General features: G+C 45.1%; 1 protein-coding gene across 3 annotated transcripts in view; it reads left to right on the top strand.

Annotated features, from left to right (window-relative positions):
- LOC143029198 (failed axon connections homolog) overlaps window positions 1-18267 on the top strand; it is a 62018-nt gene that overhangs the window by 18067 nt on the left and 25684 nt on the right. For all 3 annotated transcript variants that reach the window (XM_076191751.1, XM_076191750.1, XM_076191752.1), the window contains exon 3: window positions 9301-9433. In XM_076191751.1, coding sequence (XP_076047866.1) covers window positions 9301-9433 — 133 coding nt within the window. The remainder of the gene's footprint in view (window positions 1-9300; window positions 9434-18267) is intronic.

Raw genomic sequence — 18267 nt, 5'->3', positions numbered from 1 at the left:
GTTCTATTGGCCAAACCTAAAGGTAGATGTATGTAATTTTGTAAAGAGGTGCATTACTTGTCAGAGGTTCAAGGGTACACAAGGGTTATCACAGCAATGCAAAGAGGTTCCTCCTGCTACAAAGGCAATGGAGAGGATAGCCATAGACCTAACAGATATGGTGTCCGGGACGCAGGGGTATAGGTATATTATGACAATAATCGATCACTACAGTAGGTTCGTTAGGTTCTTCCCATTGAGAACAAAACACCACCAACACATACTACACTCCCTAACCCAGTTCTTCGCAGACTATGGCACCCCAGAGAGCATCATAACAGATAATGGAGCAGAATTTACCAACGCAGCTTACAAGAAGTTGTGTGGAGAACAGCAAATCACCCTACTCTACACTACCCCATACCATCCCCAAGCGAATGGAATGGTGGAGCGGATGCATCGAACGTTGAAGAGCATCCTGGCAACACTCTGCCAGGGCCACCCGAACCAATGGCCGGGTCTACTGCAGGCCTGTCAGAGGAAGATGAATGGAGCCACACACACCTCCACTGGACATACTCCCTACTTCGCCTTCTTCGGAAGACATCCACCCAGATTGGCCGGACACAGACTCCCCGGTGTGGAAGGAACAGAAGATGAAGCAGAGATCGCTCATCGAATCATCCGAGAGACCCACCACAAGATGACAACGGAGTACCGGAATGTGGCTAACCGCAGGAGAGGCGAGCAAAAGGTGGAAGTGGGAGCTTTAGTATGGATCCGGAAAGAAACTACGATGCCGGGTACCTGCCGCAAACTGAATCCCAAGTGGGAAGGACCCTATACAGTGGTAGAGGTGGTAGCAGGACATAGTGTATATGGACTAAGAAATCCCTTCACAGGAAAGGAGACAAGGAGAGCCGCTGCTCAAGTGAAACCTTACTTTGGTTCCGAGGAGTGGCTGGTGGAGCCTGTAGAAAGAGAGTTTCACCCGGACCCGGAAGTGGAAATACTACCACCAAGGATGCGTCGTGCACCAAGACGGCTCATCGAAGAATACTGAAGACGAAGAACGCTGAAGAAAATGAATTGGAACAATCCGCCCAGTTGGCGCTATGCCTAGTGACTTAAGGTGCTAAGATGACATTAACTGCAATAGTAGTGTAGTGATCATACCGTGCCAGTAATATCCAAAGAAAAAACGAATGCGTGCAATTAATCCAAAGGTGCTCTCAGTGTTCCTATGTGTTAAGTTAAGATGTCTTAGGATTAAGGCATTCTTTATAAATGTGTAAGGTTAGTCTTAGGATTAAGGGATACATGTAGTTGCAAAGAGGAAATTTTAGCAACAACCAGGTGAAGGAACTTAATGTTGACTTAAAGGGAGGATAAAGACATACAGAACAGTCTAGGAGAGAGGTTATACACGATGGTTAGCGAGGACTCTCATTTGGAGTAGTATGGGTAAATGGGGAAATTCTTTAGTTCGAGTTGGGATCATGAACCCAACTCAATTCACAATTGCCCGCTTGACAGGGGTGTAAGACTTCAGGACCTGGTGGTCAATCGCCGATTGCCCAGAAGTGAGCCCACAGTAGGAGGAGAAGTGTGCCACCCATGGGGCGAAACCACAAGAGAGAGTCGTGGCTTAGCTCGGTCGTAGCGGCTATGCATGTCCAGTCAAGTAGTATGTAAGAGGTCAATTGGGGAACCCAGCCAATACGAAGACTGATGGGAAAAGTCCAAGGAGATATCCACAGTGAATCGGTGTACCCCTGGGTCACCTGAGTTTCGTACACCTACGAGTGTGCTGAGGGGAGAGACCCTCGTTGAGCTATCAAGAAGGGTAATCACTCTCTGATGACAGGATGTAGTTTTTTCATTTCAGGGGGGATTTGAACCACACCAAGTGGAATCCTTCACGTGATGTTGCGGAATTTTTCTTACAGGGGGGCGTAGGGCCGTGTAAGGCCAGTTTTTTTTTTAAGGAATATTATTTTCGTAATTGCGTTTTATTCTTAGTGTAGTGCGTACGGGCGTAATGTAGCTCCGCCCACCCGTGACGTCACTAAGACGCGTTCGGACGGAGGCGTAGATTAGAGCAATTAACATTAAGAGGATTAGGAAAAATTCCAAACCTCCAGTTCAGGATCCCACTTGAGGAATAGTTAGGGATATATTTTAACAGCTATGGGTTACATAGAGAGGTGAAATGGAGTTTCACTATATAACGTAAGAGGGGGAGTTGGTAGATTTACGCAGGGATGCGAACGTAGAGGTTGGCCCACTGTCCCGTTATGCGTAGCTAGGATCAGTGTAACGCCCTACCTCCTCCCATTTACAGGTACGTGAATACGCTCTGTAAGAGTAATAAAATCAAGTGGCGATATCTGAGATTTATATGAAATATTGATAATAGAGTAGATAGACATTAGCATTAAGGAGTTTAGATGAGTGTAACGCCCTACCTCCTCCCATTTACAGGGAGAAGAGGGTTGTTAAGGGAGTGTAAACACAGACCACTTGTTGCTTAGAAGGGGGGAGTTAGGCAAAGGTGTCACGTATATTCAATAGAAACCATTTCTTTTTTTTTTTTCGAGTGCAATTCTGACTGAGATCGTCCTCTCGTAAGAATACGTATTTTGAGGACGATATCTATAATAGATTTAGATAGACAGACTGTGGCCAGAAGGTTGGAGCGTAATAACCACGCCCTCCATACGCGTTCGTGACCTACTTAAGAGTTCCCATACCCACCGACTCGTAGTTCCTTAACTACGTCATATATCTACCTCGCACATTCGGGTACTTATACATTTCAATCTGCACTCAGTCTGTATGCAATATTGTCTAGTGGAAAATATCCACAATATATTTTTGTATGTTTTTACTTTTCTACAGTTTAATAATTAATTCACAGAAAAACCTAACCTACATTCTTTCATTACCCAACTGGGACATCGTTGTTGTAGTGTCACGGGAGGCTACTCGCTACCCAGAACCGACCCCTAACGACCTGAGAGGGAGGAGACGTTTGATAGACAGGATTAACTAATGGTTCCTTCATTGATCACACATATCCTTATAAGCGATTGGGTGGTGGCAGCGTATACCTTTTTTTTTAATTCCCAATCCGTACTTATATGGATATTGTTGATCACTCTCATTCGAGGAGCTCTTGGTCGAACCCTAGTCAGACGAGGCGCCTCAACCACCTCGCCCTTCCACCCCTCAGTTATAAGACCTTGATAAAAGTCGTTCAAGACGCTGCTCGCCGTTACATGAGTGGAGACGGCACTACACTGTGTGTATCTTGTTTTGATGTGTTTTTGTGAGCGAGTGCTTATTGCTTGTACTGTTTTATTTGATTCATTAATTTATTTATTTGTATATGATTGGGCTGAATGGCCTACTGGCTCTGGCGCTTGGCCTTCAAGCCAAAAATTTCATAAATCAATCGATCTACTGTCTCAGTCACTGCCTGTATTTGGTCCTTCATTCCTTTTTTTAAGGTCTCATTTTTATTTATATCTTCATTTTTTGATCTTTCATTCTCCCTTGATCATGTTTAGTTCCTTTTTCAGATCATCAAGTTCCCTGTTTGTCTCTTCATTTGCCCTTCTTAGTTGGGCTATGTCTCTATACATTGCCCTGTGCTCACTTTTCAATTCAATTATTTCATCTAATAAATCATTGACCTCCCTGTTTCTCATAAGAACATAAGAATGAAGGAGACTGCAAGAGACCATAAGGCCTACACTAGGCAGCTCCATATCCATCACCATCTGTCATCCCCATCCATAAAGTTGTCTTACAGTTTCTTAAAACAACTGATAGTTTCAGCGCTCACTACATGGTTACTAAGTCTATTCCATTGGTTGACCACCCTATTAGTAAACCAGTTCTTGCTTATTTCCTTATGAAATCTAAATTTATCCAGTTTAAATTCATTACTGCAAATCCTGCCCTGTTGTTTTGATATGACCTTGTTTGCATCACCCTTGTTAAAGCCTTTGATCCACTTGAACACCTCTATTAGATCCCCCCCTTCACTTTGCATCTTTCCAGAGAGTGTAAGTTAAGGTGCCTAAGCCTTTCTTCGTAAGGCAAATTTCTGAGTCCATGTATCATTTTGGTCATTCTTCTCTGTACTGATTCTAGTGAATTGGTGTCCATTATTTAGGATGGAGACCAAAACTGTACTGCATAGTCAAGAATAGGTCTAACTATTGTTACCTCTGCACTTCTATTCATTACCGTCCTAGCAGTGAAACCTAATGCTCTGTTAGCTTTATTCCTGGTGCTAATGCACTGTTTCATGGTTTTAAGGTCTGAACTTGCTAGAACTCCCAAGTCTCTCTCACACTCATTTTCTCTAAAAGAGTGTAAGCTGTATCTATTTTTGGTATTGTGTAGCCCTATGTTTAACATGATACACTTAGAGATATTGAAGCTCATTTGCCATTTCACCGACCATGTGATCAATTTAACCTCTTCACTCTGGGGCACATCGCACGTCTGGCAGCATTAGCTGCCTGACGTGCGATCGCACGTCAGGCAGCTACGTGCGATGTTGCGTCATAATAATCGCATTATAAAAAATAAAGTCAGTGCTCAATCGTTTGTTCTCTTTCACCCATGTATTTTGATAACCATAGAAAATTGATGAAGCCAGTTTAGAGAGAATGGAAATTACGTAGGTACAACTGCAATAAATATAATCAAGATGCCGACGTCGGCATCATCGAGTACCCACTTGCTTCTCATGCCGCCGACGTAGGCGTCACCGTTTGGAAGTGGTTAAGATCATCCTGCAGAATCTCTGCATCGTCTCCTGACCTAATTAGGCATCCTATTTTAGTGTCATCCTCAAACTTACTAAAGTCACTATTTATCCCATTGTCTAAGTCATTTATGTACATAATGAACAACAAGGGACCCAAAACTGAGCCCTGGGGAACCCCACTAGTAACATTGCCCCACCTGGATTTTACTCCATTTATGGTGACCTACTGTTTTCTGTTACTAATCCAAGCTCGAATCCATTCAAACACTTTTCCTCCTATGCAATGGGCTTTGGTTTTATTTAGTAGTCTCTGGCATGGCACCTTTTCGAATGCTTTGCTAACATCAAGGTAAATAACATTGTAATTATCATTGTTATCTGATGCCTTATATACTTTAGTGTAAAAGGATAGAAGATTAGTCACACGTGACTTACTCTAGGAGAAACCATGCTGTGTCACAAATTAAATTATGTCTCGAGTCTATTTACTATTATTGATTCAAGCATTTTACCTATAACTGATGTCAAACTTGCCTGTAGTTGCATATAAACGATTTATCTCCCTTCTTAAAAACAGGAACAACATTTGCCTGCCTCCAAGCAGTAGGCACAAAACCAGTGTCTACCGATTTAATAAATAGTTGCAGATTTCAAATTTACATTCTTTAAGCATTCTCGGAATTTTTTTGTCTTGACCTGGTGATTTTGTAGCTTTAAGTCTTTGAATCTGCTTGACTACTACTACTTTACTAATGCTGATATTAGATAGTCTACTTTCTTCATCTCCACTGAACATTGGATCGCAGTCAGGTACCTTATCCAGCCTCATTAGTAAACACTGAGAGAAAGTATTTGTTAAACTCCTCACTCATTTTTTCCTCCGATTCTATCATGACATTTTCATCGTTTTTGATTGGGCCTATTCTTCCTTTATTTTTTATTCTGTAGAGATGAAAGAAACCCTTAGGGTGTATTCTTTTTAACTAGCTTTGCCATTGTTATATCTTGATTTAAGGTGTGTTTCCCTGTTTTTTATTTTTATGTAAAGTCCTCTTTTCATTCCAGTCTCATGTTTCAGTCTGTCTGTCCATTTGGGAGTACAGTGAGACCTCTCATTAATGGACATTAATTAGCTGTGTTTGCAGTGTTTTCACAGTGCGGTGTTTTGGAGTGGTTTTTGGGTGGCATAGTGATTACATGCACTAAACAACAGCACCAAAAACACCGAAAACACCACAAACACAGCTAATTAATGTCTGTTAATGAGAGGTCTCACTGTATTACTATTCTTTCGTATTTACATCTGGGGGATAAATGTATTTTGTGCATCAATAATTAAATCAGTTAGATTGTTATACATTTCATCCAAATCACTGACCTGGCTGTTGACACCCCCACCCCCAAGTGACCCAACCCAAGGTATGCATATTACCCTCTGTGACCCAACCCCTGGTTAGAGCTGACCCATGGTCATGACCTAACCCCTGGTCATATCCTGACCATGCTGATAATGTCTGAACCATCCATATGACATTTCATATTCAATTCCAAATAGGTTTTTATATTGTCAAAGTTGGCTCTCCTGAAGTCTGGTACTTGGACCTTATTTGTACTTTTTAATTTTTCCCAAATAATAATACATATATCAAAGGCTTTTTCCCCCTTACAGGGGGGGGGGGGTAACCAAAAAGAAAAAGGCATAGAAACCACTCCCACCCATTCCATTTCCTATATATTCCACTCCCCTCCACCCTCCTCCCTCCCTCTTATCTTGGCACCTCCTGGATGACAGGTCATCCCTGCATTCTGTCCACTGCCCTGGGTCGGAAGCAGTGTTGCAAGACACAGCACATCCACAGCAAGGCTGCTTCATCAATTTGGCGACCCCCCCTCTCCGGCCCCTCATGCAGAGAAAGAGATGGGGAGAAACCCCTTTGGGCTGCCTCAAATTTTTCTCATGCATACTTCCTCACCCCCATCCCCCACCCACTCCCCCTCATGCATCACAGCATTGCTAGAGCCTAGACTATCTCCCACTTTTACATTACTCATTAGGTGCTCATTATTCAAAAGCAAATCCAGAGTATTTTCTCCCCTCGTAGGATTGGTAATAATTGTTTTGGGAAATCCTGCACCACATCTTAAGAATTTTTTTGCTTCCTGATCTAAAATTTCCCAGTCAATGTTTCTATAATTAAAATCTCCCATGATCACAATGTTTTTGTACTGGGATGAGTGTGGGACCTTATCATCAGTTTGTAATAAGAGGGGAGCAGTAGCTGGTGTCAGCCACAGTGAATGAATAAAGTTGAAGGAAATACAGTTGAAGTTGATGGAGAACTTGTGCCCATCCTGGAGAGTGAATGTTGGCATTTCAGGGCTGGATCTGTGGTAGTGAGGATGATGATTTAGATTTTTATTTCAGTTTACAGTCATTTTACAAGCAATTCAAGACAATAACCAGTACAAATGACATTATCAACAAATGTAAGGAAGAGATACAAGATAATAGATTGCTCACTCAAGGAAAGGTACCATAAGATTGAAAAAGTGCAAATATAGTACCAAGATATGAAGGGGGAGATAAGGAAGACCCAACACACCATAGACTGGTCTCCTTTGCAAGCACAATAGCAAAAATGTGAAAAAGTTATCAAAAGTAGATGCATTAAACATCTGGAAGAAAATAATATACTGAATTCAAAACAAGATTGGCTTTGGACAAGGAAGATCATGTGCCACTAACTTGATCCGTTTTTATTTGAGGCTAATAGACATAACACAAGAAAGGGATAGATGGGCTGATTGTGGTTTCCTAGATTTACAAAAGGCATTTGATAAAGTACCAAACAAAAAGCTACTAAGAAAACTCAAAACAACGGGAGGTGTACAAGGAAAGTTATTGAAATGGATGGAAGATTTCTTGAATGGAAGAAAAAATGAGGTTGGTACCTGGAGACAAAAACTCGACCTGGGAAGAAATGATAAGTGGAGTTCCACAAGGTTCTGTATTAGCTCAATAATGTTTGCCATATATATGAATGACATGAAGGTGTAGAATGTTATATGAACTTCTTTACTGATGACACAAAACTACTAAAGAAAATACAGAAAAAGACTGTGAATACCTATAGAGAGACCTGGACAGAGTCTGAGAATGGAGCCAAAAGTGGGAAGTTAACTTCAACATCAAGAAATGTAATATAATGGAGTTTGGAAAAAGTAAAAATAGAATATCAGGGCAATATAAAATTGGTACAAAGGAAGTAAAAAAAAGTTAACTCTGAAAAGGATCAAGGAGTAATTATTAACAAAGATGTCACCAGACAAGCATATTAACAAAATATTGCAGAAACCTACAATTCACTAAGATCACAAAAGGTGGCCTTTGCTTCGATGAGGTAATGGTAAAGAAAATAGTAGTTACACAGATAATACCAAGATCGGAGTATGCTGCGACACTATGGACACCCAGCACCAAAAAGAATATAAAGAAATTAGAAAGAATACAAAGAGCAACAATGAAGATGGCATCAACACTTTCAAAATTGATACATGAACAAATATTTTCCAAACTAGAACTACCAACCCTGGAACAGAGATAGAAAGAGATCTACTGGCCATTTACAGAATCATGAAAGGCATGGAAGTCTTTGACAGAGAAGATTTATTTAAGTGGGATAAAATAAAAACAAGAGGACATGAAAAGAAGCTCAAAAAGGATAGTTATAGAAGAGATCTGAAAGAAAAGAAAAGAAAATAGTTTCCCACACATAGTGGTGGATGTCTGAAACAAATTGAATGAAACAATAGCATGTGCAAAAATCATACAAGAATTTAAGAACGAACATGATGCTGAAAGATGCAAAGATGGGTCACCACAAGCATAGCTCCCTTCCCATATAATACAACTAGGTAAACTAGGTGAATGCAGGTAATGATATGATATATTGGGGATTAATAAAAAAACAACAAAATGAGCCTCATTTCCATTGAGGTGCTTGAGAAGTATTGAAAATAAGCTTTGAGGAGAAATTTGTATAATGTCCATCTTGTGGGACCACCTTATGGAGGTACAGTAATTTCTTGTTTTTGAACTAATTGGGGCACATAGGAGTATATTGATATGTGAGGTAAGATTACCCCACCCCCACCCGTTTCCACTCTCCCACTTCAGTGCTAGAGTTTCAGTTGTGAAGGAATAAGTGCTTTACAATGCATCCAAATTGTGTAATAATGACAAGGTTTAGATATAGAAGGGATTATTGGACCATGTATTGGTCCTTCTCAAAGAAATGTTAAAAAAAAGGTGTAGCAACAACTTTGGCCTTGGAAAATCACAAATATATACCATTTTGCATTTATGATATATGGGGATGATTATGTGATTGTTATAACTTTATTTTTCACAGGGGTATTTCCTGTGTCTTGGGTGGATACAGTTATTGTTGTATAATAATGGGTATCTGTATCTTCACTGTGTTCATGTTCAGGTAAGAGAGTAAAGAAATTTTAATTTTACTGTTATGTTTTAGGAAAAAATGGAATTCTGCAGAAAAGGATTTGGTAATTCTTCACACCATCCCAAGAGGTCGGTACTGCCCCAACCTCTCCCCGTTTGTTGTCAAGCTTGAGACATATCTACGCATGGCTGACATCAAGTATGAGGTACAATGAGAATAGGACTTGTTTATTCCTTACTACTGTATGAAAGGACCATTCTATAATATATTCAGATTTTTTTATCAATTGTAGAATAAACACACACACACACACATGAAAGTACACGACTCGGTGGCGCAGTTGGTAGAACGATGAACTACTAGCATGGTGGTGCACATAGTGCTTGGTTCGAATCCTGCCCAGGGCCGAAATTATTTCGGTACAGCTGCGCTTCGGGTCGTTACTCTGACTCTCGTGGGCGGGGAGTTGGGTGTGTGTGTGTGTGTAAGGTCATAGCATTACCCATAGATCGGACCTACGAGCTCTGAGCTCTCTTCCAGGAGGGAAATAGCTGTCGATCACGAGTCCAACACGTGATCCAAAAGACCAAGTGAATATATACAAATACACACACACACACACACACATGAAAGGCACAGAGATAATTGATAGAGAAGAATTACTAAACTGGGACAAGAGAAACACAAGAGGACATGGAAGGAAATTAAGAAAACAGCTATAGAAGAGAACTGAAGAAAAACAGTTTTCCACATAGTTTTAGACATTTGGAACAAACTGGATAATGAAATAGTAAGCGCAAAAACCATTCACGAGTTTAAAAGCAAACTAGACACTGAGAGATACAATGGCGGGACAACACGAGCATAGCTCCCCTTCCCGCAAAATACAACTAGGTAAATACACAAGAGGACACGGAAAGAAAATAAAAAAAAGACAGCTATAGAAGAGATCTGAAAAAGAACAGCTTTCCTCACAGAGTAATAGACAGTTGGAACAAGTTAGATGAGAAAGTGGTGTGTGCAAAAACAATACATGACTTTAAAAATAGTTTAGATAAAATGAGATATGAAGACGGGACACCACGAGCATAGCTCCCCTTCCCGTAAAATACAACTAGGTGCAACTAGGTAAATACACACACACACACACAGGACTAAACAATTTAAATGACTGACAGTAGAGAAACCAGACATAATGGGAATTGTGGAGACATTAAAAAGTCCACTACCACCAAACACTGTGGGACAAGGTCTATACGACTATTGGATGAAAAATAGAAAGGGGGGCAGAGGAGGTAGGACTTGTTCCTATTACAATTGCTGAGATCACGCCTCCCAAATTCCCTCCTTGGAACCGATGCCCCGCTGTAATTTGTCCTCGTAAAAACAAGAAAAATAGAACTGCTGTAGAGCTAAAAAGTGAATTTTTAGAACATTTATCAGTACATGCTGATTAAATTTTTATTTATACAGATGGATCAAAATCTGAAGACGGTGTTGGTTGTGCTGTTGTATCTGATAGCATAGTTTTAAAGAGAAAGTTGCCTCATTTTAGCTCTGTTTTTACTGCTGAACTGCTGGCAGTCAGCAACACCCTCAAATTTGTTTTTAATTCTGTTCCATCTAATAAGAACGTTGTTATTTTTACAGACTCCATGAGCATTCTATCCTCTCTAAATACATTATTGCCTCTTCACTTTTTAGTCCAAGAAATACAGGACTGGTTGATTCTTATTAACAACTGAAAGAAAATAAAAGTAAACATTTGCTGGGTGCCATCCCATGTGGGTATCACTGGAAACGAACAGGCCGATGCTGCAGCCAAAGCCGCCACTAGGCTCAGCCATATAACAGACCAAAAAATCCCACATACAGACTTCAAACAAGTAATTCATTGTTATGCAATGGAGAAGTGGCAAGAACAATGGACAAGGCTGGACGATAGTTACAAGTTAAGAGATTCACCCCTTGGTGAACCCTTGGAAGTGTCCTTCTTTGGACAGAAGGTCAAGTATTGTTTTAACAAGATTGAGAATTGGGCATTCCTACATTACCCATAAATTTTTGATGGCAAGTGGAGCAGAAAGGCTGGCCTCCCAGTGCCCTACTTGCCAAGTTGTTTTTACAATTAAACACATTTTAATTCAGTGCCCTGCATACACTGATAAGCTCAGGGCAAACTTTTTTATGAATTTATCTCTTGGAGAAATTTTAGGGGAGGGAGCTCATGTGGAGAATGTTTTAAAGTTTTTAAAAGACATCAATTTGTTTAATGAAATCTAAAAGGAGGCAAAGAGGAGAGCAGATGTGAAATGGGGTAAAAGTATGACAGAAAATTTTGAAAGTAATTAAAAAATGTTTTGGAAAGAAATTAAGAGAGGAAGAGGAGGCGAATCAAGTAGAGAAGGTAAAAGGTGTAGATGGAGAGATGATAATGGAAGAGAAGGCAGTAAGGGGAAGATGGGCAGAGTATTTTAGGGAGTTGCTAAATGTGAAGGAGGATAGGGAGGGAAAGATAGTTGCAGTGGGAACTGCTAAGAAAATGACCATGATGAGTGAGGAAAATGGAGGAGAAATAAGGAAGGATGAAGGGAAGGCAGTTGTTAAGATGATGAGAGCAGGTAAGGCACCTGGTCTGGATGGATGCCATGCAGAATGTTTAAAGAAAGGAGGTACAGTGATGGTGGACTGGCTGGTGAGGTTATTTAATGTTTGCTGGAGAGAGGGTAGAGTGCCGGAGGACTGGAAGAATACCTGTATACCAAATTTTTCGGTATGACCCGCGGCTTTTTGCCTCAGAGAGGGGCAAAATTCGGGGGTGTGGGTGATATAAAGGTGCGGGTCATTTGTGGATTCTGGTTAGAAATTGCCCTCTTACGCAGTCAAAAAAATTTGAACAATTAGTTTAGCTGGGTGCTCTCTCGGATCGGGGATTTGCGGGAGGACCGACCGGGTTCGTCGAATGAAAGTTGATCAATGTCATAATACAGCGCGCACGATCGAGACAAACGACAAAGAGAAAGTAGTCAGTATCTTACCCGCTTTACATGCTCTTGTTTTTAATAAAGGCATTATCACAAATAAAACAAGCCTAACTAAACAGCATGAACATACAATACAACACTGACTGGTACCAACACCAACATCATGTGTCACGATCAAACAAAAACAAGCGGGCGTCCATTTTCGCAATTACAAATTACAAACTGTTGGGTGGGTACAACACGTTTTCCCTCAGCGCCACCTATATAAGGAGGCGCGCGGGCATTACCGGGGATTCCCTGACAGTCACTGTACGTTCATAGAGCAAGGACCCAACATGGCGCAGTGAATTCTCAAAGTACCTACGATTGCTCAAGATGCCCCCACCTCGCCGGTCACCACGCTCGACGCCTTGGACCATCACCGAACAGCAGCAGGCCAACATGACGGCCCTTGGCGCCCACAGCAACACATTACCCACATCTCGGCTACTCCTGAGAAATGTGACCTGGAAACGACGCCGGCAGCCTTCAGGTCTTGGAGACGGTCAATGGAATGCTGGCTCCTTCTATGTAAATGGCCAGAACAGGATGCGGTCCACCACATCAGGCTCCTCTGTACTCCATTACTGCAGCGCGCGATAGACGCCAGGTTCACCCTCGCCGAGTGGAACGCCCTAACACAACAGGAGTCATTAGATGCCATAGGTAAGTTAGTGCTCCGCTCCTCGAACAAAGCGGTACAGTGGGCCGAGTTCTTTAATATTGCCCAGGAGCAGGACGAGTGCGTCAGTGACTATTTCATAAGGGGTGCTCAGAAAGCTAACGACTGTGCGTTTCAGTGTCCCCAGTGCAATTGCAACCTCTCAGAGTACCTGCTCCTGAAAAAGCTTACGGTAGGACTGCGTGACACGGTGTTAAAACAGCAGGTGTACCAAGCGTGCGATTCTACAGACAGCGTTGACACCCTTAGGGCTATGTGTTCCGCGTACGAGGCGGCTCGCCGGCACGCCATGGACGAGAGCCCATGGCGGGAACCCGGTCGTGCGGCTGGCACCGCACAGGACGTCGAAAACGAGAACCACCCGCCTGACGTTGCGGCCACCACGGATGGCAAGGCGCAGCCCTCGCGTACCTGCTGGAACTGCGGTACCACACACGCCCTGGACAAGGCTTCTTGCCCGGCCAGGGAAGCTTACTGCATCGGATGCAAGAAACGGGGCCACTTCAAGAGGTGCTGCAGGAGCTCGAAGCGCCCCAACAACGCCACGCCTGCCAACGTCATCTCAGGCTCCGTGACAATAGCAGGCACACAGGCAACCCGCCAACCCACCGTGGAGGTAACAGTTACGCATGGAGGGGGAGCCAGGCACCGCACCGCGGCCATCGCAGACACCGGCGCCCAGGTGTGTGTCGCCGGGGAGGCTCTGCTGTCCAGGCTCCGCATTAGACCCGCGCAGCTGCGGGGGCAGGCGGCCTTGCGGGACGTGGCAGACCTGCCACTACAATGCCTCGGATCGTGCCGGTGCACCATATCCTTAGGCGGCCTTGCAGCAGAGCAAGACGTATACATCATACCCTCTGCCAAGTCGCTGTTCCTGTCACTCAGCGCGTGCCAGGAGTTGGGATTAGTGCCCGCCAGCTTCCCCCACCACTCCGGCCGGCGGTGCGGACGCTAACGGCAGAAAGTACAGCTCCTGAGTTCGGTCAGCCACCTATGAGACCTGAGACAATGCCATTCCCGCCACATGAGGAGCAGACGAAACGGCTGGAGGAGTGGCTGCTACAACACTTCTCGGCCACAACCTTCAATACCACCAGGAATCCTCTACCGGTGATGGAGGGCGTGCCTCACCACATCCACCTGGCACCCAACGCCATCCCCCACGCCTGCCACAGACCGGCGTCGGTGCCGAGGCACTGGGAGGACGAAGTGAAGGCCCAGCTAGAAGAAGACATCAAGCGGGGCGTCATCGAGCCCGTCCCGGCAGGGGAGCCCACGGAGTGGTGCGCCCGCATGGTGGTGGTACCCAAGAAGTCTGGCCAACCTCGGCGCACTGTGGACTATCAGTGCCTCAACGCCGCGTGCCGAAGGGAGACGCACCACACCCCCGCCCCCTTTGACATGGTCTCTGGAGTCCCCAAGCACTCCTTCAAGACAGTAGCAGATGCCTATTGGGGGTACCACCAGGTTGAACTGGACAAGGAAAGCCGCCGTCTCACCACCTTCATCACCCCATGGGGAAGGTTCAGGTACTGCCGTACTCCCATGGGCCACTGCTCCGCCGGCGACGCGTACACCAAGCGTTTCGACGATGCCATTCAGGGCATTACGAGAAAATACAAGTGTATCGACGACACCCTCCTCTACGACAGCAGCATCGAGGAGGCTTTCTGGCACACTTACGAATTCCTGTCGACATGTGCAGCCAAGGGGATTACGCTGAAGCCGGAGAAATTTCAGTTCGCTCGGAGGGAAGTCGATTTCGTGGGCTTCCGTCTGGGCTGGGACGAATATAAACCCACGGATGAACGCCTTGCGGCCATCAAGAACTTCAGCATGCCGGACAAGCCCTCCATCTCGGACATCAGGTCGTGGTACGGGTTCGTGAACCAGCTCGCCCCCTTCCTCACCACGGCCCCAATCATGAACGACTTTAGGGAGCTCCTGAAAAAACCATGCGGCAGATCGGTATATTGGGACGAGCAACTGCAAGAAAAGTTTCATCGAGCCCAGGACACCATATGCCAGCTGGCCAAGGACGGCCTGGCGTACTACGACAAGACACGCCCGACAGTAGCCATCACGGACTGGAGCAGGGAAGGTATCGGATTCGTCATCCTGCAGCAGTACTGCCAGTGCTCATCCGCTGTTGCCCCCTTCTTCTGCAAGGCGGGCTGGTGCCTGGCCCTGTGCGGCAGCCGCCACCTCACTGCTGCTGAGGCTGGCTACGCCGCAGTAGAGGGAGAAGCTTTAGCCATGGTGTGGTGCCTCCAGAAAGCCAGGCTGTTCTTGCTGGGATGCCCGAACCTCACAATTGTCACCGACCACCGCCCCCTCACCAAGCTCTTGGGGGACAGAGCTCTGTCAGAGGTGGTCAACCCGCGACTCTTCCGGCTAAAGGAGCGAACGTTGCAGTACCGCTTCCAGGTCAAATACCTGCCCGGGAAGAGAAACGCCGCGGCGGACTTTCTATCCAGGTACCCAGCCCTCAGAAGCCCCCCATCGGACGTTGATGCGGACCTGGACGAGGACCTCGCCGAAGCAATCGCAGCTGCGGTGATTGCCACAGCAGGATACGAGGGTCACATCCTGGATGAGTCAGCGGTGAGAAAGCTCGCCGCCAACGACCCCGTGTATCAACTACTGCTGGCCAAAGTGCTAGCCGCAGACTGGCACCAACACAAATCACAAGAGGTGACCTGCCTGCGCCCATTCTATGGCGTCAGAGACAGGCTGGCAGTTATCCAGGACCTGGTGACGTACACATTCGAACAGGGGTGTGTACGCCTCGTGATCCCAGAGTCCCTCCGTCCACAGGTGGCTGCGAACTTACACGCCGGGCACCAGGGGCTCGACTCGATGCTGCGGAGGGCAAGGCAATGCGTATACTGGCCCGGAATGGAGGGAGACCTGCAGCACTACAGGGCATCCTGCACGTCATGCGAAACACACGCCCCCTCGCAGCCCGCGGAGACACTCGTCATCACACCGCCCCCAGAATACCCGTTCCAGTCTACAGTGGCAGACATGTTCCAGAACGAGGGAAACACTTACATGGCGTACGCCGACAGGCTCACTGGCTGGCTGGAGCTTACCCACTTCCCCTCCGGTGCCACATCGCAAAGAATCAAGACCCAATTGAGGCGTTACTTCACGCGATGGGGTGCCCCGGAACAACTGTCCACCGACGGAGGCACGAACCTGGCGAGCGAGGAAATGGCTGAATTCCTTAGGGACTAGGGCGTCACAGCACGCCTATCGTCAGCACAGTACCCCCAGTCGAACGGGCGAGCAGAGGCGGCAGTAAAATCAGCCAAGAGAATCATAAAAACCAACACGGGCGGCGGTGGGACATTGGACACCGATAAAGCCTCCCTCGCTTTGCTCCAGTACCTCAACACTCCACTGCGAACAATAAACAAGTCCCCCGCCCAACTTGCCGCCGGCAGACAGCTGCGCGACGGGGTGCCCACGGCCCGTTGGCACCTTAGGGTGGACAGGCACTGGGGCGGAACGCTTCGCCAGAGAGAGGTGCAGATGGGGGAGGCTGGTAACACCCTGATGGCCAACAGCACGCCCAGACACCTTCAACCCCTGGCCCCCGGTACCCGCGTGAGGGTTCAGAACCAGGCATCCAATGTGTGGGATCGCACGGGCATGGTAGTGGAGGCGCTCCCTCACAGGCAATACACCATCAGACTCGACGGGAGTGGCCGCATTAGCCTCAGGAACAGGAAACACCTTAGGCCTACTTCCGCGCGAGCACTACCAGAGGCACGGAACGAGGTGACCTTAACAACCGAGCCCCCATCAACTCCTTCTCCACCCCAGCAACGCCTGAGAAGACAAACGAAGCGCCCAGAGTGGCTAAATGACTATATCTAATGTAGTGTACGCCCATTGTAATGTATAACGGGCACTGTCCCGTTGCACTCACAGTTGTGACGAACTGTATTCTATTTTGTTTCTTTGTATGCCCGGCCACTTTCGTTTCCTTGTGCCTTGTGGCCTACTGTACGTGACATTCGTCAGCTCAATGTATTCTTGTTAGCACACATTATCTTGGAGGGGGGATGTTGGGTGGGTACAACACGTTTTCCCTCAGCGCCACCTATATAAGGAGGCGCGCGGGCATTACCGGGGATTCCCTGACAGTCACTGTACGTTCATAGAGCAAGGACCCAACACAAACTGTACCTGATTACTTAATGCTAAATTTGTGCATTACATGTGCATAATACGTTTAGGTCTATCCTTGGAGGAATATTCCTCCAAGGCCTCTATCTAGATATTTCTATCTCTAAATTTTATTCTTTGGCAAAAAATCACTACAGAACTTCGCTATTCTCCTAATGTTTTCTTCTGCTGACATAAGAAAAATAAAAGTATTTTCTTAATTTAATCTATTTATATTGGGAGAATGCATTTTTATTTCATTAATCATTTCAGTCCACTATATCTAGTGGCAGCTTCAGAAACCAAATTGTGAGGTTGTGTACATACGTGTCGGCCTTTGACGTGTGATGAATCCTGAAAAGCAAGATATCACCGAGAAACCTGCCAATATCGGAAAACATATCTTTTTTTATAAATCACATAAGCATTGATGAAACAGAAAATTTAGAAAAAGCCTCAGCTTTGAAATTACTTTGATCACCATGTCAACGGCCGGCCGTAACAACAACCGCCGTGAGCTGTGCCTGTGGCCACCCATGCATGGGTAGTATACAGCATCAGATCTACACTGCCGTGCACGCCATATAACTGCGGGTCATACAGCGGTGTGGGTCTTGTGTGGATTTTCACTAGGGTGTAAGGGGGTGCGGGTCATATAACGGTGCAGGCTATACAGACGCTCCTCAACTTATGTTTTAGTTACGTTCCAAACATAAGTTGAAAATGAACGTAAGTTGTTACTGTACCATACATCCGTAAATTCTATTACCGTATCTTATAAAACACCCCTAAATCATTAATTATACACATAACATTGTAAAATGATAACATTAATTTCAAATAAATTAAAATCAAGCAACATAAATTGAGATGGTGGAGGAGGAGGAGGCAAGGCACATTCAGTCTGTCGTTTGTGCCATGTAAACAATGGACGCAGCGTCATGCGTAAGTATCGTTTGAACTACGGAGAGCGCACTAAACTAAAAAATTCACTAAAAAAAAAAAATTTTACAATTTTTTTTTAGTCAGTTCAAACGTAAAATCGAAAACGTAAAACGAATGAATGTAAGTAGAGGAGCGTCTGTAGTCCGAAAAATACGGTAGTTCCACTTTACAAGGGAAAAGGGGACAAGTGTGAGTGTAGTAGTTTCAGAGAAA

The sequence above is a fragment of the Oratosquilla oratoria genome, chromosome 10 (assembly GCF_046742065.1).
Source record: "Oratosquilla oratoria isolate Oo_2021 chromosome 10, ASM4674206v1, whole genome shotgun sequence".
NCBI lineage: Eukaryota > Metazoa > Arthropoda > Malacostraca > Stomatopoda > Squillidae > Oratosquilla > Oratosquilla oratoria.
Note: the sequence above shows the minus strand (reverse complement) of the source record. Positions and strands in the feature narration are given on the sequence as shown.